General features: G+C 35.9%; 2 protein-coding genes across 4 annotated transcripts in view; one reads left to right on the top strand and one right to left on the bottom strand.

The window, feature by feature from the left end:
- The window catches only part of LOC123201018 (DNA ligase 4), a 29,888-nt gene extending 11,321 nt beyond the window's left edge, over nt 1-18,567 (top strand). For all 3 annotated transcript variants that reach the window (XM_044616462.1, XM_044616464.1, XM_044616463.1), the window contains 15 exons: nt 11,240-11,364; nt 11,503-11,537; nt 11,621-11,679; nt 12,359-12,442; nt 12,814-12,909; nt 13,007-13,055; nt 13,198-13,285; nt 13,386-13,589; nt 14,232-14,357; nt 14,457-14,556; nt 14,659-14,764; nt 14,933-15,060; nt 15,201-15,362; nt 16,790-16,945; nt 17,573-18,567. In XM_044616462.1, the coding sequence (XP_044472397.1) occupies nt 11,240-11,364; nt 11,503-11,537; nt 11,621-11,679; nt 12,359-12,442; nt 12,814-12,909; nt 13,007-13,055; nt 13,198-13,285; nt 13,386-13,589; nt 14,232-14,357; nt 14,457-14,556; nt 14,659-14,764; nt 14,933-15,060; nt 15,201-15,362; nt 16,790-16,945; nt 17,573-18,305 (2,251 nt within the window). In that variant the 3' untranslated portion in view covers nt 18,306-18,567. The remainder of the gene's footprint in view (nt 1-11,239; nt 11,365-11,502; nt 11,538-11,620; nt 11,680-12,358; nt 12,443-12,813; nt 12,910-13,006; nt 13,056-13,197; nt 13,286-13,385; nt 13,590-14,231; nt 14,358-14,456; nt 14,557-14,658; nt 14,765-14,932; nt 15,061-15,200; nt 15,363-16,789; nt 16,946-17,572) is intronic.
- LOC123201019 (proline-rich protein PRCC-like) lies at nt 18,524-21,690 on the bottom strand. The gene is made up of 2 exons (XM_044616465.1): nt 20,647-21,690; nt 18,524-18,842 (listed from the first exon to the last, which is right to left on the bottom strand). The coding sequence occupies exons 1-2, from the start codon at nt 21,640-21,642 to the stop codon at nt 18,684-18,686; spliced, it is 1,155 nt and encodes a 384-aa protein (XP_044472400.1). The 5' UTR covers nt 21,643-21,690; the 3' UTR covers nt 18,524-18,683.
- Nucleotides 21,691-22,467: the final 777 nt, after the last annotated feature.

The following is a 22,467-nucleotide window of genomic DNA, read 5'->3' on the forward strand; positions in this document are numbered from 1 at the left end:
ATTGATAATTGTACTCGTGTAACATGGATTTATCTTCTAAAAAGACAAATCATATGTGAGTTTAGTTTTCCTATCTTTTTTGGCATGGTCAAAAATCAATTTGGGGTTAGAATAAAGAGATTTCGATTAGATAATGCAAGAGATTACTTTAATCAATTTTTGTCCTCTTTTTTTCAAATTGAGGGAATAATCTAGGAATCATCTTGTGTTAACACCTTTTAACAAAACGAGGTTGTATAAAGGAAAAATGGTCATTTGTTAGTAGTCACAATAACCTTTCTTTAAAAAAAAGAAAAATGTTCCTAAAAGTTATTGAGGAGAGGTTGCCTTAATTGCTACACATAATAAATAGATTACTATCACGTGTGCTTGGCTTTAAAAGTCCCATGCAAGTCTTATCTACATTATCTCCCAATTTCAATACTTCAAATAATCTTACTCTCAAAATCTTTGGTTACATTCATTCTCAATATAGGAGTGAATTAGATCTATGAGCCCTTTAATGTGTTTTTGTGGGATATTCTTCTACCCAAAAAGGGTACAAGTGTTATGATCCTCTCATTAGAAAATTTTATATTTCTACAAATGTCGCTTTTGTTGAGAAAGAAAACTATTTCAATGATCTTTATTTCTAGGGGGAGAAATTACTTGTAGAATATAAGGATAATAATTTCTTTTTATTTGATTTTCCCTTTTCGTTTGAACCTATATTTGTTCCTTTTACTTCTAAACTTGTAAATGAGTTTGAATTGTTTACTTCAGTATCTTCTACTTTTATTCCAAATGAGTCTGAACCGCATGCATCTTTTGATGTAAGAGTAATGACAAAAGAAACACAGGCTCAAAATTCTGCTCGTCCACTATAGGTTTTGTTGGAGAATCTTGGATTCTTTGTTTAGGAGATTGTATATGGTTGTAAATAGCTAATTGACAACTAATAACTATAATTTAGGCTGATTATAATCTTCCTAATTTAGCTAACAGCAGTGATTTTAATTTAGACAGATTTAATTAATTTATGTCTGATTATTAGGAATTAGTTTTTTCCTTAAATAGGACATTGACCTTGTACTATATTAATGTATTATGTTTATGATCAAAGTGAAGAAGTTTTTCAGTTTTTTTGCTCATGGTATCAGAGCCTCTCTACGGCCATTCTACACCAAAAAAATCTTTCTAAATCTTTGGTGCTAGTTGCCGAATTCTTCTTCAGTTTTTTCCTCTCTGTCTGTCATTATGTCAGAGGGGTATTCTGAGAATCAACCTACTGTTACTGAGGCTAACAAAGTTGAAATGCTAGTTGAGTCAAAAGGAGAACTGCAGAACATTCAGCCATCCTACCGGCTCAATGGCCAAAATTATCTTCAATGGTCTCAAGTTGTTAAAACCTTTCTCAAAGGAAAGGGAAAATTGAGTCATCTTATGGGAACTGGACCTGCTGCTGAGGACACCACGTTTGCGAAATGGGATGAAGAAGATTCCATGATCATGTCATGGTTATGGAACTCCATGACACCCGAAGTGAGTCGGACCTGCATGTTCCTCACAACAGCAAGAGAAGTTTGGGAAACAGTTCACCAAACCTATTCAAAAATACAAGATGCTGCAGTGATCTATGAGATCCGAACTAAAATCAACACCACAAAGCAAGGCAACCTTTCTGTCACTGAATACTATAGCACCATGAAAGGTTTTTGGCTTGAATTGGATTATTATCAAAACTTTAAAATGAAATGTGGAGAAGATGCTGCTATGTTGCAGAAGTTTGTAGAAAGGGAGAGAATCTTTGAATTTCTTACAGGCCTCAATATTGACTTTGATCAAGTTCGAGTCCAAATTCTTGGGAAAGAAGTCCTTCCGTCCCTTGAAGGAGTTTTCTCAATAATACGGGCTGAGGAGAGTCGTAGAGGAGTTATGCTTGACAATTCTGTCAATGAAGGATCAGCCATGAATTCTACAAAGGATGGACACAAGGTTGAGACTAATAGGAATGAGAGGCAGTCCAACCGTGAAGGGGTTTGGTGTACTTACTGCAAGAAGACGCGTCACACCAAAGATACTTGCTGGAAACTCCACGGGAAACCTTCAAATGTTGGAGGAAAAGGAGGTAATCGTGGGGGACAGCCCCGAGGACAAGCCCACATGACGAATGCTGAGGATGTTCCTAATGAAAAACCAAACCAAGATGGACTGGAAACTCTCAAGGAAGAGATAGAAAAGCTGAAATCCATGCTCAACTCTGTTGGGAATCCTGGCAGCTCATGTTCTCTGGCTCAAACAGGTAAGTTCTCTAATTCTTTTGCCCTTAGTGCCTCTTTTCCTGTCCAAAACAGTACTTGGATCATAGATTCAGGTGCTACTGATCATATGGTTTTTTCACATCAGTTTTTTACCTCATATAAGCCTTATCCTAGCAATAAAAAAATCAAAATTGCCGATGGAACCTTTATTACTGTTGCAGGTCAAGGAACCATTCCTCTCTCTTCTAAAATTGTGTTAAAAAATGTTCTACATGTTCCTAAACTAGCTGTGAATCTTCTGTCCATAAAACAAACTACATGTGATTTGAATTGTCAAGTGATTTTCTATCCTACACATTGTATATTGCAGGACCGGGTCTCGGGGGAGATGATTGGGCTTGCTAAGGAAAGAAATGGACTTTATATCCTTGATGCTAAGGAAGGCAGTAACTATTCCCTTTCAAAATCCTATCTATCTACTTATTCTACCAATAAAGAGGACATTTGGCTCCACCATTATCGTCTTGGTCATCCACCATTTAGTTTGCTCAAGACTATGTTTCCATTATTATTCAAAAATATTGAAGTGAGTAGTTTACATTGTGATGTGTGTGAACTTGTTAAACACAAACGTGCTTCTTATCCTTTAAGTAATACTAGATCTATGTCACCTTTTTCTTTAATCCATTCTGATATATGGGGTCCTGCTAGAATTTTGAACATTACCGGGGCAAGGTGGTTTGTTTCATTTATAGATGATTGCACAAGGGTAACTTGGGTCTATCTAATGAAAAACAAATCCGAAGTTAGTGAAATCTTTCCAAATTTTTTCCAAATGATCAAAAACCAATTCGGGGTGAGGATTAAAAACTTACGGAGTGATAATGCAAGAGATTACTTTAATCAAAATCTTTCATTTTTCCTTCAAAAAGAAGGAATTGTTCATTACTCATCTTGCATTAATACGCCACAACAAAATGGGGTAGCGGAGCGGAAAAATAAACACCTTTTAGAAATCACACGAGCACTCTTATTTCAAAATAATGTTCCTAAATTCTATTGGGGGGAAGCAGTTCTCACTGCAGCTCACTTGATAAATAGAATGCCCTCTAAAGTCCTTAGTTTCAAGAGTCCTATGAGTGTGTTTCATGAGCATTATCCAAATTCACAAATAGCTTCTAAATTAACCCCAAGAGTTTTTGGATGTGTGGTTTTTGTTCACATTCATGACACTAACCGAGGAAAACTTGATCCAAGAGCATTAAAATGTATCTTTGTTGGGTATTCTTCCACTAAAAAAGGGTATAAATGTTATCATCCTGCTTCTCATAAATTCTTTATTTCAATGGATGTTACCTTTGTTGAAAAACAACCTTTCTATTCTAGTTCTCATCTTCAGGGGGAGAATGTGAGTGAAATAAAAGAATCTGAGCTGTTTTTCCCTGATTTACAGTCCACAGTGCAGCCTACTATTCAGCCTTTGCCTACTATATTGGAGCAGCCCCTTGATCAAAACGAACCTGCACTTGAATCTTCCCTTGATCAGCCACATGACCAGCCTACTGACTCATCAAAATCAACTCCAAATATACCTCTAGTTGCTGAAAAACCTATCCTAGTCTACTCAAGGAGAAGTGAGCCTGTTTCTACCCAATTGCAAGTTCAGGATTCAACTCCAGAACCAGGTATGCAGATACAATTACCCTCTCCATTGATTGATGATTTAGATGTTCCTATAGCAGTTAGGAAAGGAGTTCGAAATTGTACACAACATCCTATTTCTCACTTTGTTTCTTTGGATAGAATCTCACATAAACACCGTTGTTTCCTCACTAAATTAGATACCATTCCTATTCCCCAAACTATCAATGAGGCACTTAGGGACAAGAATTGGAAACTTGCCATGAATGAGGAAATGAGTGCACTTAATAAAAATTGTACATGGGAGATTGTTGATCATCCAAAAGACAAGAAACTTGTAGGATGTAAATGGGTGTATACAATCAAGTTTAATGCAGATGGGTCTTTAGAAAGGTATAAGGCTAGGTTAGTAGCCAAGGGGTACACTCAAACACATGGGGTAGATTATCAAGAGACTTTTGCTCCGGTAGCTAAGATGAATACTATCCGCATTCTTTTATCTTTGGCTGCTAATTTCAATTGGTGTTTGCAGCAATTTGATGTCAAGAATGCATTTTTACATGGTGATCTTGAAGAAGAGGTGTATATGGAACCTCCACCAGGTTTTGAGAAATATTTCAAAAATAATCAAGTGTGCAGGTTAAGAAAGGCACTTTACGGGCTGAAGCAATCACCTCGAGCTTGGTTTGGAAAGTTTACTAATGTAATGCTTCTAATTGGCTTCAAACAAAGTCAAGGAGATCATACCCTTTTCTTCAAACACTCGACAGCAGGGAAACTCACAGTCTTGATTGTATATGTCGATGATATCATTGTAACAGGTGATGATGATGAGGAAATTCAGAGGCTTAAGGCTAGACTTGCAAAAGAATTTGAGATTAAAGAACTTGGCAAGCTTAAATATTTTTTAGGGATCGAAGTAGCTCGGTCTAAAGAAGGTATTTTTGTTTGCCAGCAAAAGTATATTCTTGATCTCCTACGAGAGACGGGAATGATGGGATGCAAGCCTATTGATACGCCAATTGAACAAAACCACCGGTTGAGTGAAGCAAAAGATGATGAAGCTGTTGATAGAGGAAGGTACCAAAAGTTGGTAGGAAAACTGATTTACCTATCTCACACACGTCCGGATATCGCATATGCCGTAAGCATGGTAAGTCAGTTCATGCATGACCCCAAGAATGTTCACCTTCAAGCTGTATATAGGGTGATTCGGTACTTAAAAGCTACTCTTGGGAGAGGAATTATGTTTAGGAAAGGAATAGAGATGACTATAGAAGCTTACACAGATGCAGACTATGCTGGCTCCCTCACAGATCGACGCTCAACCACAGGTTATTGTACTCTAATTGGAGGAAATTTAGTAACTTGGAGGAGTAAGAAACAATCAGTAGTGTCTAGATCAAGTGCAGAATCTGAGCTACGTGCTATGGCTCAAGGAATTTGCGAGCTCTTGTGGATAAAGAAAATCTTAGAAGATCTACAAGTTAAATGGCATGGACCTATGAAGCTGTATTGTGACAACAAGTCTGCTATAAGCATTGCCCACAATCCGGTTCAACATGATAGAACAAAACATGTTGAAGTGGATCGACACTTCATCAAGGAAAAGATTGAAAGTGGACTGATCTGCACTCCTTATGTTCCTACAAATGGTCAGATGGCTGATGTGTTCACAAAAGGATTGGGCAGCTCAACCTTTCGAAATATTACTAACAAGCTGGGAATGGAAAACATTTATTCTCCAGCTTGAGGGGGAGTGTTGGAGAATCTTGGATTCTTTGTTTAGGAGATTGTATATGGTTGTAAATAGCTAATTGACAACTAATAACTATAATTTAGGCTGATTATAATCTTCCTAATTTAGCTAACAGCAGTGATTTTAATTTAGACAGATTTAATTAATTTATGTCTGATTATTAGGAATTAGTTTTTTCCTTAAATAGGACATTGACCTTGTACTATATTAATGTATTATGTTTATGATCAAAGTGAAGAAGTTTTTCAGTTTTTTGCTCATGGTACTATAGGTTTACTCAAGGAGCCATCATTCAACCTATTCACATTCAAGAATCTGAACTAGGTTCAGGTGATGAGGTAATTACTCGTCCCATCTCTCCTCTTGCAACTTCTAAACTTAAATCACCACAAATTGTCATACCTCATGAAAATGACTTTGATATACCTATAGCTTTTCGAAAAGGAACTAGGACATACACCACCAAACACCCTTTATACCTATTCATGTGCCATAATAAATTGTCTACTACCCATAAAGCCTTTCTCACTCATCTAAATAGCTTGTGTATACCCAAATCATTATTTGAGGCACTTGGTCATGAGAAATGGAGGGAAACTATGAAAGTTGAAATGGTTGCCCTTAAGAAGAATGGAACATAAGATTTGGTAGAATTGTCGAGAGGGAAGACTTTAGTTGGTTGTAGATAGGTCTTCATAGTCAAATATACAACTAATAGATCACTTGAAAGGTATAAGGCGAGGTTAGTAGCAAAGGATTATGCAAAGGCCTATGGGATTCACTACGTTGAGACATTTGCTCCGGTTGTAAAAATGAATACAGTTTGAGTGTGATGGAGACCTTATCACGAAAGTATATGTTCACAGGTCCAAAAATAAAATGGTGAATAACCCAAAGGAGCTTGCAAGTGTTGGAAATGAAAGCCAAAGGCAGAAGGGCAGCTCAGGAAATCTGAGTTTGAAGACTATTAATGTAGAATCCATCATATAATTGGGAAGCAGAGTAATTGGAAAGCAAGAAGATTATGGAAGCAGAAAATATGATTTATGATCCAGAAAATCATATAATTGATTGAGAGAATATTAGCATTGATTGAGAACATATTGTGATTTGTTAATTAAATAATTACGATGTTTTATGTAAATTCCTTTGAGAGGGAGGAGAAAGGACTATGACTGTTATGTTAATTTCTTTTGATTGATAGAGGAATACACATTCTGCCTTTAGTTTTCATCAACTCATTGTGTTTTGCTTGCACTATTTCACCTAAATTACTTACTGTCTCATGGTAAATTGTTTGTGGAAATAGTGTTGAGTGCTTGAGGTGCACTTAGACTATGGAAGAGCTAGCTTGGGACCATTCTGAAGGAGTTATTGAGCATGTTGTGACCATCAGGTTGGAGGTAGCTTGCTACCATTAATAGGTATGTATCAAACTTGGTATCAGAGTCGATGATAACGGGTATGACATCGACAAGAATGGAATCACAAGTAGAGGAGATTGAGAAGAACTACCGCAATTCGGTTTAACGAGTGGCTGTTATTGCTGACAAATTCACTAAATCGGAAGCAAACACAACTACTTAATTCAACTCAATCAATGGGAACTTACATGAAATCAGGCAACTCTTATCGCAGGAAATAAAAGGAAAAGAGGTGGAACATAATGCGTAGTCACCCTCCATAATTCAAGAACGTCCTTCGTTTCCACATGAAACTAGAAGGGTCATCGAAGAAAATTTTTAGCCTTCATTTCCAACCATTGACCACCAAATTCCATCACCAGCAATAATCAATGGAATAGGAGTGAGATATAGTGAAACATCTAGAATGCAGCCACCACCACCAAGGTATCACTACCCTGAGATAGGTTGGCGGCGTGACACATATCCACGCCGGTTGGAATTGCCTATTTTTAATGGCGATAATCCTTGGGGTTGGATAGCGAAGGCAGAATGATTTATTTAGATGAATGGGATTGATGAATGAGAGAGATTACCAATGGTGATTCTATGCTTTGAAGGAGAGGCATTGAGTTGGCTGTAGTTTTGGGAGCTTTGGCAACCCTTTCAGGAATGGAGAGAAATGAAGGAAGAGTTGCTCCTTCGTTTCGGGTCGACTCAACATCGGACGCCTTATGAGCAGATTATCCTCTATCAACAAATGGAAACAGTGGCAGAATACAAAGCAAGATTTGAGCAGCTGGTGGCGATGCTTCCAATAGTGTCCATGGATTGGTTGAGTGGCGCATTTTTGGCGAGGTTGTCGAATCGAATTCAAGCGAAAATTAGACTTTTGTTGCCACTAGATTTGCGTTCTTTAATGCAACTGGCAATGGGTATAGAACAAAGGGATTAGGCCATCATTAGGTCACTGTACACTCCAAATCTAGCTAAAGCAACCCAAACTTTAAGCTACCCAACTCCTTTCTCACCACAACAAATAATCCCAAATCATCCACCTAATTTAACACAATCCACAAACTAAATTAATGCTACCCAACCACCATTTCCCTACACTCACAACCTTCAAAACATCCCTAATCTCTTGGCCAAAATTTCAACCCATGAACCAGCGTTTAATCCCACTACCCGTGGCCGATTTTCCTATCTAGCAAATAACCCAAACCATAATCAAATTAATTTTCCAACCCAAGCATATCTAGCCCACACCCATCCAGATGACCTGACCCAGAGCCAACCCATTTATCCATTACCACACCCAAACTGCTTCCTTAATACACAACCATCATAGAACTCACCCACCTTCCACCTAACACAAACAACGAACACACCCTCCCAACCGCTTCAAACAACCACTAACAACAACACTTTCCCAACACAACCACGTTTGGACCAATCGGCAACCCTCCAACGTCAGTCGCCAAACACAGTACACTCTATTGAATGGCTCTTCTTTAGTGTGACGTCCCTTTTCTTTCTCTAATGGAAATTGTCGACTCCCACAACCAAAAATTAAGGTAAGGATCACACAAGGCCTTTGTTTTAAATGTGGAGAGAAATTTAGTTCTAATCACCAATGCAAGTACAAGCAGCTCCACCTCATGCTTTGTGAAGACGATGTGCTAGTGGAAGAAATTATCGCTGACGAGGAAGACGATCACCAACTGTCAAAGAGCGAAGCCATTGAACTTTCTTGTCATTCACTTACTGGAATCAATACGTCAAAGACATTGAAGCTCCACGGGACCATTTGCAGTGAAGAAGTGATTGTCTTGGTTGATTCAGTTGTGACCTATAGCTTTTTGTCGCACGCACTTGTTAACAGGGTAGACATTCTTGTATTCTAGAAAAATTTTCAGGTGACCATTGACAATGCACAACACATATAGGGTGGTGGAATTTGTTGAGCAATGCCCTTACAGTTGGAAGAGTTTAAATTCACACAAGATTATTTTGTGTTTAAACTGAGGAATGTTAATGTAATTTTGGGGGTTGACTAGTTATCTTCTTTGGGGATTATTCACAATGATTGACAGTCTTTAACAATGTGGTTTGAGTGGAAGGGAAAGAAAATCACCCTTTATAATGATAATGGAAACGTTACTGCACGGGATTTGGAAATCTTTGAAATCTAGTAGCACAACATACTTAATTCAATTAGCAGCCATCGAAGCACAGGACTCTTTAGCAGAGCACCCTACCATATTAGAGTTATTGGAGAAATTTCAAAAATTATTTGTGCAACCTTTCGGTCTCCCACTGCCTTGAGTACATGATCACGCCATTCATTTTGTCGAGGGCATTATGCCGCCAAATATTAGGCCATATAGGTACCCTCATTATTAGAAAAATGAGATGGAAAAACAAGTCAAAGAGATGCAACAGGCAAGGATTATCAGATCGAGTGTTAGCCCTTCTCCAGTCCAGTTCTGTTGGTACAAAAAAAAGATGGTGGATGACGTTTTTGTGTGGACTACCGTGCATTGAACAAACTCACAATTCCAAGTAAGTTTCCTATCCTAGCTATTAATGAATTGCTAGATGAACTTGCTGGTGTTTTTGTATTTAGTAAATTGGATTTGAAATCTGTATATCACCAAATTCGGATTGTCGAACATGATATCAAAAAGACAGCCTTTCGGACACATAACGACCATTATGAGTTCTTTGTGATGCCGTTTAGGTTGTCCAACGCCTTGGTCACATTCTAGGCCTTAATGAATGAGGTCTTTAGAGACTATCTATGTTGGTTTATATTGGTATTTTTTGATGATATTCTTATTTATAGTAGAGATTTGACAGATCATCTGGGACATTTGGAGATCACTCTTAGTTTACTCTCTCAGCATGAATTGATACTGAATAAGAAGAAATGCTCATTTGTTGTCACTCAACTGGAATTCTTGGGACATATCATTTCAAGTCAAAGGGTTATAGATGACCTTCGAAAGATTTAGAGTATGGTTGATTAGCCTAAGCCTCGAGATATTAGTGAGCTTTGGGGATTTTTAGGGCTCACCGGATACTACAGGTGATTTGTTCACAATTATGGAAAAATAGCTGCCTTACTGACTCAATTGTTGAAGAAAAATTCTTTCAATTGAATGGATGAGGCTACTGTCGGATTCCAAACTCTTAAATTTGCTATGACTATGGTGCCCATACTTACGATGCCTGATTTTACACAACCATTTGTTGTTGAGATAGATGCTTCAGCCACTGATATTGGGGTTGTAGTAATGCAAGGAGGATGACCTATTTCCTTTATGAGCCAGGCCTTGACATCGAGGGGTAAATCGAAGTCAGTCTATGAGCATGAGTTAATGGAAATAATAATACCAATTTGTTAGTCCTAGCCAATTTCGAATCCAAACAGATTCTTATATTGATTGAATGAAAGAAATGCAATATTAGCTGAAATGCAAATAGCTTGACTGCCAAGCAGAATTGAAGAGAAATACAGAAGGAAGCAAAGAAATAAGCCAAGTTTTTGGCAAATTCGAGAGTGTTAGTTCTCTCCCAAAATTCACCACTAATATCTGAATTCTGCCTGCCACATACTTCCCATCCCCTCCCTTTTCTATTCCTTTCTCCACCAATCCAAAACAGCCACATGGTTCCTCTAATTGGTTAGTGGAATCTTCCTGATTCATCTGTTTTATATCACACTTTGTTGGTTGACAATCTTGAGTGCTTAGGGCTCTATCAGCAGCCATCTCATACATTTCCTGAAATCTTTTTACTTTCTCATCACTCAATTAAATCAGCAAAAGCAAGGGAAGTAAGCTTTTGCCTTGAGAAAAAGTTTTCTGTGGATGCTTACTTAAACTCCAATTGCAACAACATCCTATTACTTTGATACTGTATTTGCTTCAAATGATTTTATGCTGAAATGTGTTCCTTTCCATTTTTTAATTTGCCTGGATATCAATGATTCATTCATGTTATTGTGAATAAACAATTGGTATAATTTTGAGTAGGGGCATTCTTGTATGCTTCTCTCCCCTCTATCCTTTAAGGCAAAGCAAACTCTTTGGAGCTTGGGTCTAATAAGAGGGTAGAAATTTCTCTTGCAAACATTATATTATTTGTTTACTTACCTATTTTCTTGTGTTAAAATCTATTTATTTGTTTAGAGATGAAGGAATTGTATTAAAAGACCTTGGTTCCAAATGGGAACCAAGTGATCGAAGTGGAAAGTGGTTAAAGTTGAAGCCTGAGTACATCAGAAGTGGTTCTGACTTAGATGTTTTAATCATAGGTTGGTAGTCCCTCTTTCTTCTTCTTCTTTTTTCTTTCCCTGGTGCACAAGTTTTATTTTAAGCCTTTTTCCCTTTTCTTAAAAACAAATTGTTGTATTAGTTGATGCTTCTTTATACGTTTGAATGCCTGGTAATAGGTGGATACTATGGCTCTGGACGTCATGGAGGGGAGGTTAGTTTGCTAGCTTTCTTCTTGATTTTCTGTTATGCTAATTGTGTACTAATGTTGATTTAACAGACTATTATTGTGTGAAGGTGGCTCAATTCTTGGTGGCCCTGGCTGAGCGTGCAGCTCCAAATACATATCCTAGGCGGTATGTTTTTTCTCCAATTATAACTTGTTTGAAGGAAGTGTATTTCCATACGAACTTGTATGCATTACATGTTGATAAAGATGTCTATTTATATTCGTCTGTACACCTGAGAATGCTCAATTGACAGTTCTTGCCATCATATCTTCTGTTTTTCAATTCATTCACACTTGCAATTTTAATCATACATCTGTTGTTATGGTATTCGTGGGAATGGAGATATATGTTCATGAACATCTAATATGTCCTTCAACCATAATGTGTGTGGAATTAGGTTTATTCTTGAGGCTGAGAATAGTATTAACGAATAGCTTAACAGTATGATGAATAACATGCAATCAACAATCCATGAGAAACATGTTCATCTGATAGTTCCTCATGATGTATGATGCATTATATGAGCAAGCTACTCCAAATTGGCTGAACCCATCTTGTTAATAGGTTTGGTTATGGTATTTACTGGCACAGATGCTATCAAATTAGAATTGGATGGTCCTGATTGGACCCTAGTGCTACGTAATCCATACTTGTAATGTCATCAGAAGTGGTTTCTGAAAAAAAGCGTTAATATTTCAACAGTTACATTTTCAGATTTTAATTATGTCTTTATCATGAGCTATATCTGATTATATGATTTGTTTGCCAAATATTTCAATGAACTAAGGAAGTTATCCTATTGCAGATTTATCTCATTTTGCAGAGTGGGTACTGGTCTTTCAGATGATGAGCTAGATACAGTCGTAACCAAATTGAAGCCTTATTTTAGGTACTGTAATTATATTTTGTAAGATGGTGGTTGCTTCTGGTGTTCAATGTGTAAAGGCTCAATGAACTGCATTGATAGCCTTCGTCTATGCAGTCGTGTGGAATAAACTCTAAAAGCAATATTTTTATGTTTGGTCACTTGTCTTACACTCTCAGATTAAAGTCAAAATCAATTTAGATTGTTCGATATGTCATATATCACATCTAGAGACAAAATAGCCGGTCAATTACCTCTAAGGGAAATCCCCCATGTTTGTGGCCTCCAAGCTATCATTCTTTGGACAGAAAAGTTATCCTGTGATATAAGCTCCTAGTTGTTTATTTGCCTTATTGAGAAACATTACATATGTTTTCCCTTGTTCTGTTTTGCAGGAAGTATGAATATCCAAAGAAGGCAATGCCAAGTTTCTATGAAGTTACCAATAACTCAAAAGAGAGACCAGATGTTTGGATTGAAAGCCCTGAAAAGTTAGTCTTATTTGAATAAATTTTGTGAAGTTTAATGTTATGTCCTTTTTCAACTCGAATGTATTTATTGTTTTATTTTTTATAACTCTTTTTACAGATCAGTTATACTTTCTATAACCAGTGATATCCGTACTATAAGGTCTGAGGTATGTTTTTACAAGTACTATTTATGTGCTTTGCTTTATTTTGTGGAAGACATAATATTAGGTGGTTCAGAGATTATGCTGCTTGATTCTTTCCTCTTTTCCTGTTACCTGCTCCTTGTTTAAGCTCTCTTTTGTTTCTCAGGTATTTGCTGCACCCTACAGCTTGAGATTTCCACGTATTGACAGAGTGAGATATGACAAGCCTTGGCATGAATGTCTTGATGTGCAGTGTAAGATGCGAAGGCTGATGTGTTCAAATGCTTCTGTTGATTATAAATGTTGTATGAGTTCATATGTAATATCCTTAATTTTCAAAATTCACTTTTGCAGCATTTGTGGAACTTGTACATTCAAGTAATGGTACCACACAAAAGGGGAAAGATTATGGAGCCCCACAAGATTATAAATCAAAACGTGTCAAGTCATCTAGATTGGGAGAGAAAAAGAACGTATCTGTTGTTCCTTCACATTTCATTCAGACTGATGTTTCCCACATTAAGGGGGAAACCTTGATATTTTCAAATATGGTGTTTTGTATCCTTTAAGAGCTGCATTTTATCTCTGTTATTTAATTCCTGTGGCTTATTGTGCTGATTTCTTGAAGTCTATGTAAATCCTAACTTGTTTTGTCTCTTTCCTTGTGTACTCACGCCTCGTTGAGATACGCAGCTTCAATTCCAAGCCTGTTGATTTACCCAAAGTACTTTTGGAACTGTATATCATGTCCTTTTGTTTACTCTCTCTCTTTCCCCTTAAATATGTCTTGCTTCACATCTTTCTCTTAGGAGTCTTGTCATTTGATCATTTGTCACAAGATAACTGCAACTATAATCCCCATGAATCCTGATCTCAATTCACACACACACACACACACATATATATTTTTCTGAAAGTAGATTTTTCTCTTCCTTACACACTAGAAATTCCCAACAGATATTGGCAGTGCTGCTTTGCACTTGATCTTGATTTTAAAAAAAAAAAAAACCTTCTGTATATCTACATTCTTTTATTCCATCTAAAATGGTTCACAGGCTTTGGTACCTGCATGAACTTATGGTTGCACCGTTTGTGTGCAACTGGCTTTGGCTTTTTTTGGCTATTTGGTTACTGCTGCTGTATTATTGAATATTTCTCCTGTTTTGCTATTGGTATAAACAATCTCCTTGACATGTAAAGACTTTGTTAATGTGCCTCCAACCCTTTCTCTTGACTCCTTGCACAAAATGGTTGTGGAGAATGGTGGCACTTTTTCAATGAACCTGAATAACTTTGTTACCCATTGTGTTGCAGCTGAGAACAGAGGTGACTCTCTCTCTCTCTTTCCCTGTCTCAAACGCATGGATGCTTGAGAATGGATAAAATGTTCCTTTTATGAAAAATAAGCTAAATCTGAAATTTCAGGGATAAAATACCAGGCAGCAAAGCTTCATAGAGACATTATTCATAACTCTTGGGTCTTGGATTGTTGTTCACAAAAGAAGCTCCTTCATTTACAGCCAAGGTTAGTTTTTGTCATTTAATCCATTTATTAATTTAGCATGCCCTTTTCTTAACAATTTTTTTTAACAGTAAAATTTATTTTAACTCTTATTTTCTTTATTAGGTACTTCCTCAACCTCTCTGATTCTTCGAAGACAAAGCTGCAGGAAGAAGTTGATGAATTTTCTGACTCTTTCTACTGGGATATTGCCCTTTCTGACCTCAAACAGGTATACATATGGTGAAAATCAAAGAAAAGAAAAAGTAAACGGAGACAGATAAGCATTTTTAAGAGATTTCAATCCTCTATCCTCTCATGTTGTCGTATACAGTATTTGTTACTAGAACTCTGAAGAGTACTACAACAAGCTTTTGACAAAAATTTTCATTCTTTTCAGCTCTTAAGCAGCATTCATAGATCTGAAGACCCCAAAACTGTTGAGTATTACAGGAAAAAATACTATCCAGACAAATGTGCTTGCTTTCGTGGCTGCTGCATTTACTTCTATTCGTTAACAGATATTTTGTAAGATCTTACTTCCATAATCATTTGAAATCATTTATCTTTCTTTGGTCTTAATGACTCCAATAAGTATTTGGAATTTTCTATTGTCTTGAGAACCTTTTTTGGTTAATTTTTTTCTTATTATTAACTTTTACTTGAAGAAAACCTGATGGCAAAGTCTTGTTGGAACTTGCCCTGAGGCGGATGAAGCTTGAAGTTTCATTTGGTGGTGGCAAAGTTTGCAACAATCTTGTGAATGCTACCCATTTGGTGATCTTGTCAGCATCAGGAACTGATGTGAACTTTGATTCTCTTATAAAAAGGTAGAGTTCTTTATCTGTTCTTCTGCATACTGAGGAATTTGGTCCCATAAATTGATTATGGTTGTTTAATTAACTACTACAGAAGCTGCTCTACCTTACCATTTGATTCATTCTAATTTCAAGTTGTTGGATTGAGTGGTTTGAGACTTTTGGTTTTAACCCTGAGGTCAGGGATTTAATTGATTGAGTGGTTTGAGGCTTTTGGTTCCAACCCTGAGGTCAGGGATTTAATTCTTCTCGGTGCCAAATGGAATATTATAGGTCATGTATCTTGACTATCAATGTTGTAAGGTCATTATACTTGTAAGTTGAGAATTTAGTGAAACATAAGAAAGTCCCAGGGATTTCTAAGCTTGAGAAAAGGAATAAATGTAGCAATTTTCTTTATAATTTGTTTGCTTTAGAGTAGCACAAGACATGTGACCTGACCAATGAATTTGTTAATTAAATTGTCTTTATATATTCTTATATGTTTTATACATACCCTGTGGCTAAACTAAAGCCTTTTTAAACAAATTCCCGCTTGAAATGTCCAGAATGGACATTCAAAACCTTTACTAAATACTTGTTCATTCATTTGTATTTTAAGTGATGATGATACTAGTACAGCAATAATGATATTGATTGAAATTGTCATGGAGGATAATACACTTATGTTACAATTAGATGTGGAACCTAGGAATCATAGGTCTTAATACATGTGTTTCATGGTATAATTTATTACTTTATGAATGGTATTAATTATTTCTTATTTTATTTTTGGAATTTTCTTCAGTTTCTGTTGTTTAGGATATTATTTGCTTCTTTCAGTTTCCTTTTGGTTTTGTTTAGTCTTTGTGTAGGCTTTGATGGAATTCATTGAAGTTATATGTTTATTTTGATTTGAGATCATTAAAATCTAGCCATATAGTTTTTCTTATTCCTCTACCTGTGCTTTTTTTGTCTGTTTTTTCTCCTTCTTCCTCTCTAGGTTTTTGATTTATTTAGCTATTTTAGTGAAATTATCGGTCCCTTCAGTATTGTAGCCTGATATGCTTTGTGATGGGCCAGTAAGAAAAGTGTCATTCAGATGCTGATTCAACATTAACAAACAGTGATCAATTATAAAGAGCAGTGCAATGGTTGGTCTTGGAACATGGGGCTTTAATTAGTTCAATCATTTGTTTGTGCATCTTGGCCAGGGTTCCATTATGTATACTGCCTAGCGTTGTTTACTTTAAATTGCAAAAACATCATGCCTAATGGAAATTTAATCTCTTCAAAACTAAAGACATAATATTGCAACTTTTTTCTGAAGGTTTTCCTACAACTTTATTATTTTAGATATAGTTCTAACCATATTAATCTGATGATGTATTATTATGGATTTGTAAGAATGTATAATAGATGAACTTCAATTTTTTTAGTTTAGCTTCTTCTTTGTGCAGCATTAGCACCACAGAAAAACACCTTTTATGGAACAAGAATCTGCATGTTGTTGGATCACAGTGGTTGGAGGACTGCATAGAAAGAGAGCAAAAGTTGGAAGAAGACACTTATAGCTTGAAGCCCAGTGGAATGGAAGATTCATACTCTGAATTGTGGTGAGTGCAAATATGTGTAAAATCGATAATTTTTATTGCCATACTTGGTTATATTGATGGATGGTCATGACGTTCATTTTTAGTAATCAGTTTAGGAAGTGTTATAGTTTAGAAAATATATCTTTTAGATTACTATGTCTCAGCTAGGCTCACTTTGTTCTATTTTTGTCCCTTGCCTTTCACTTATCCACCTTTCTCATTTCTGGACTGCTCTACTAAAATATTGTCACAATATCTAGATTCCTAGAAATTATACTTTTATATGTTTACTTGAAAATTCCAAAAATTTAATGATCAGAATTTATGGCTACTGAGTATCAAGACCCAAAAGCAAAAACTAGAAGAGTTCAGTTGCAGCTTCTAAGCAAGAGAACTAAAAGATGTCAGATTTTTTTGCTTGCTTAAGGAACAGATAAACATATTTGGACAATCTTATCAATTAGGCTCCTTGATTTCACCCTCCTGCACTAGCAGTCGTCCCAGTCTGGGCCACAAAGATGGCAATATTTGTTACGTGTAGGGTAATATTAAGTGATTAACATTCATTTTACACAGTTAAGAATAATGATTTTTTTATTATAATAATATGTTTTGACAACTATGTCATTGATGTCTCTTTTCTTAAAGCCAACGAGACCTAGTTATGAAAGAAGCCTCTTCTGAATTGGAAACTTTGGAAAGCCAGAATATGCCATCTTTGCCTAGTGGAGAAGCAAATCAGAGAGGAAGCAAAACAGAAAGCTCTAGAATACTGTCCTTGCCAAAGACGGATGGCAAAAGAAAAAGAGGAAGACCTGCTGGTGCGAGCACTAAGAAAGGGAAAATGGTTGTCAACCCAGCTCGAAGAATAAGGGCATGTGTTGGGAAGAGGCCTTCTAAAATATATGAAAATGAATCAGACAGAAGTGACTCATCTTCTGAAAAAGAAATTGAGGAAGATCATGAAATGAATGAAGAGAATTATGAAAATCATGGATTGGCTGGCACGGAAACTTTGGAAACCAGAAAGAGTGAAGTTTTAGAAGGTTTAGAACCATCACACGAAGGAAAGACTAGTGAGCAAGAGTTCATGGAAGATGTTAGAGAAGCTCAAGAGTGTGTCAAAGCTTCGAATGTTGAAACGGGTAGAACTTATTCTGGGGAAGACAGGGAAAAGCCTGAAACACTGGAAGTTATGGTCGATCCGGTTCAAGCCATGTTACTGGACATGATTCCATGCCTAGGTGTGAAGAGAGCTGAAACTACATCTCATCCAATTGTTGAAGATGAGAAACCATCTGCAGATGGTGGCATAGGGTCTACTAAGAAAAAGAAAGTTAGCTATAAGGATGTCGCCGGTGAATTGCTCAAGGATTGGTAGAACGCTAGCTGGGTTGCTTATGCTAGTTTTGTTTATATTTTGCAGTTGCTCTTGTGAAGGTTGAGACATTTTGTAAACTTTATTTGAAAAAATAGGTTCTCACAGTTATTGGTAAAGGGGTTTTTGAAGAATGACCTGCATAACATACGCTGTTAGAGCATGGAAGACTCTGATATTTTAAATCTCTGTATAATTTGTGTAGACTTAATTCATATATGTGACAAAAGCAACCATGGAATTTATAAATTTGACATGTTGATCACATCACATGTATGATGATACGGTGGAAACTGTAGTTTAGAAGAAATATTTGTGTTATAGAAAGACTGATTTTGGCAGTGTTTCCTGGTACAAAAGACAAAGAAGCCATGTTAATTTTCACCATCCATATTTTCCTTGTGTTTGAGCTTTAGTCAGTAAGCCCCTTGCTCGGCGCTCAGCTAGTTCCATCTCTTTCTGCTTCATATCAAAATACAAAGAACTAATTTGATGTTTCCTCTTATGAAGCTTTGTAGGCTTCCCCTTTGTTGAAACAGCCTGCACGCATCAAATTTTCAAAGTAGTACATAAACGCAGATTTAGCGCTTTACCAACTAAAAAAAGAAAAAAAACTCCACAAATCAACTTTGTAAAATGATGATTCATTTCCAAGTGACACGTAAACTATCGGACACTTGAACTAGTGAATGTTTTATCTATCTATTTCCATTTTTATTTTTAAAACGGTGATACCAACTTGAATTCAATGTTTCAGTGCAAAATATCCAACCATGAGCCCATTCAGTTTCATTAGTTAGAATCATCCGTTTTTCTCACAATATCCAAGTCATATTATAATAGTCAAATGTTAAAGCTCAAACTTGACTAGAAAATTTTTTTTTATTTTGGATTCGATTAAATTGACTCAAACTCGAATGTTTGGATCAGCTTAAACTCAATTCATTTTATGAAAATGAATCCAATCTTTATTTTAGCTTGAACTCAAGTCATTTAATCCAATCTTGAATTCGAGCTTGAGCAGCTCAAAATGAATCTAACCCTATTTTTCCTACTTCAATTCAAAGACCTAACGGGAAAAAGTCCTATCACAAGTAGTGACAGTTGATTTTAGTTATGTAACATATTTTCTTCTAAGTTTACAACATTAGCAATCAGCTTAACTTTATCTACATGTAAGAAGCTCCAATTAGCTCTATCATAGACCAAAACTATTGTCATCCATTGAGTTTATTCAGGAATGCAATATAATGGTGGACACAAAAGATAAATATTGGCTTCAAAAAGTCAAACAATAATAAAGTAATTATCTGATCCATAACCAAAATTGACCAACTTCCACGACCCATTCTTTTCACACGTTCTTGAAACATCTTTGGCAGTAGTTCTTTTGTTATCGGATATGCTAGGCCTATATTTTATTTGACCTATTGGCACTATGTTTCTAAGCTTCATCAATAAAAGAGTATTTCAACTTCATGTGCGCTTTGTGCATTAATAAATTTATTGTTTTAGAAAAGAAAAACATTTCAACTTTATGTGTGCTTTGCACCCTAAGAATATTAGTTGTTTTCAAAAAAGAAAGCAGATGCAACATTTACATATAAATTTTTTGAAAGCTTGGTAATGAAGTCAACAATTTCCCATGATAAAGTTTCAGAACCATAATACATGAACTGAGCACAGATAGGTGTATTGGGAGTTGAGTCTCTAACCTCTTGAATGAAACCAAAGGCCTTAACTACTCATCCCAACCCTTGGGATTAAGAATGAACGCTAATCAACATAACCAAGTTCTCATGTTAAATGGGAAACCCAACATTATTGAGTCCCATACAACCACCGACAGTTGACTATTTTTCACCCAAATCTAAACAATGACTAATTTATTTCTCCGATACCAATGATGAACAAGCTCTCAATTACATGTTTTTGCACTCTCCATCTACTTCATTAGATGAATCAAGACAATAATAATTTGCCATTCTAGTCTACCAATAGTAGTTTCTTTGAAATCAAATCATCCATTTCCATTGTTTTCATTTCTCATTACACGATTCCTATTGAAAAATTTAATAGCCTAACATTCAAAAACTTGAAAATCTTTTGCACACGAATAGATCTAACGAGAGTAGAGTATGCCATTGACCTAAATTCAAGAAAATATTTTCCTGCTAAAAATTTCAACAAACTCAAACCCTTCCCATTGAAATTAGTTAAATTGAAGAGTAATAGCATTTGTTCACACCAACAAAGACAAACAAATATAATAAGAAACAACAATCAACAGGAAATGATTTAACTGCACGACTAAGCATAAAACAAGGGACATCATGGAGATTACCTGATAAGAAGGTCCAAATGCTTTTCCAGTCAACTTGACCTGGTCCTCACGTGGCCGATCCTTCATTAACTCATCTTGTTTTACCTCCACTACTTCAGTTGGAATCTCATTCTTACCTTTCTTCCTTGACACTCTAAAACCAGCGATCTCCTGCCCCGACTCAAATTGCCAATAATCTCCATAGTCATTATAATTCCCATAATTCACATAGCTTGAACCATCAGCACTATGCACATATGGGTCAACACCCGATTCATAACCAACATAGTTCTCGTAATTCCCTACATTCTTATCACTATCTACTCCAGGGCTCGCATAATTTTCTTCATTTTGATAATGATTTGCATAATCTACAACATTTTGATCACTACCAACTTCATGACTCGCATAATTTTCTGTATTGTGATATTGAACTGCATAATCTATAGCTTGTTGATCACTACCCATTTCATAACTCGATTCGTTCTTGGCATCAAAACCACTTGAGCTCGATGCAGGAGCCTCTGTTTCGACAATGGATCTTCGTCCAGAACCCTGATTAGAATGAAAAACCCCCAATGTCGCGGAGCTCTTGGGAGCCGGAATGCTCGACAAAAACGATTTCACTGAACAATCTTGATTCAAGTGTTGGGATTCTTTCCGCTTCTTTCGTTGTTTTCCCTCTTCTTCATCTTCGTCGTCTTCATCGAAGTTGTTGGATTTAATCACGGGGATGATTCGGACAACCCTTTTGGTGAATTTTTCAGGCGGTTGTGGGTTTTGAGATTTGGGTAGAGGAAGTGAAGAGAAAATGGATGAATTATTGGAATTAGAAGTGGGTTTAGGTTGAATTGGGATTTTAGTGATAGGGTTTATCTGAGGTTGGGGGGGAGAAGAGAAGAGAGAGGAAGTTTTAGGTTTTGGAAGAGCAGTTATAAAAGAGGAGGTGCTTTGTTGTTGTTGTGGTTGTTCTTCTTCGCCATCTGAGGAGGCGTAGTTGGCTAACAAAGAATCCATTGTTGTAAGAAAGAAGAAAGAAAGAACAGGAAAGGCAAAGTTAAATTTTATGAATATTAAAAAATAATGAAATTAACAAATAACTAATTTTTTTGGCACGCAACGTTTTTCTAAAAACATTTTTCTACCCCTAAAGAAACTTCCCCACCCAAAATTGATGATATATTATCATATTTGTATACAAGTTTATATCAATTATTCGTATATATAATATTATTCTTTTTATTTTCATTATCAAAGTTTTATTTCGGGTGAGAGTGTTATTTATGCCATTTAAGAGTGAAAAGAAGTTTTGGGTAGTAAAATTTACTTTAATCTTAATTAAATTAACCATTTTCATAATTATAAGATTTTAGCTAATTCATTAGGAATTATATGGGTATACTTATTAGAATATGGTTTGATAATTTTACTACTATATATACAAGAGATTTTGTAGCAAATACAATTATATTCAACAATATTCTTCAGGAACTATATAAATATTGTCATTAGAATATGAATTGATAATTTTACTGCTATATGAAAAAGAGATTTTGTGGCAAGTATAAACCATATTCAGTCTGTAAATAAGAGAAAGACAAAGAAATTTCCGAAAATAAAAAATCACTATTATTCAAATTAAAACTTCTTTTAAATGAGATTAGGGTTTGTATAAAATGTTAAATGGTTGTATTTAGAGTCTGATTGTGATTTTTAAATGTTTATTGTTTAAAATTTTGTTTTACATTTGAGATATGGATTTCGAAGTTTTAGTTGATGAATATTGTGTTTTTTGTAGGTAAATTAATTTAAGAGATAATAATACTTGTAGGTATTAAGCTA

The sequence above is a fragment of the Mangifera indica genome, chromosome 17 (genome assembly GCF_011075055.1).
Source record: "Mangifera indica cultivar Alphonso chromosome 17, CATAS_Mindica_2.1, whole genome shotgun sequence".
NCBI classification, from domain to species: domain Eukaryota; kingdom Viridiplantae; phylum Streptophyta; class Magnoliopsida; order Sapindales; family Anacardiaceae; genus Mangifera; species Mangifera indica.

What these genes read in the sequence shown, in the direction of transcription:
- LOC123201019 (XM_044616465.1), bottom strand. Translation starts at nt 21,642, where the DNA reads ATGGATTCTTTGTTAGCCAACTACGCCTCCTCAGATGGCGAAGAAGAA. An exon ending in CATTTGGACCTTCTTATCAG is followed by an intron (nt 18,843 to 20,646) that starts GTAATCTCCATG and finishes TGATGCGTGCAG; the next exon opens with GCTGTTTCAACAAAGGGGAA.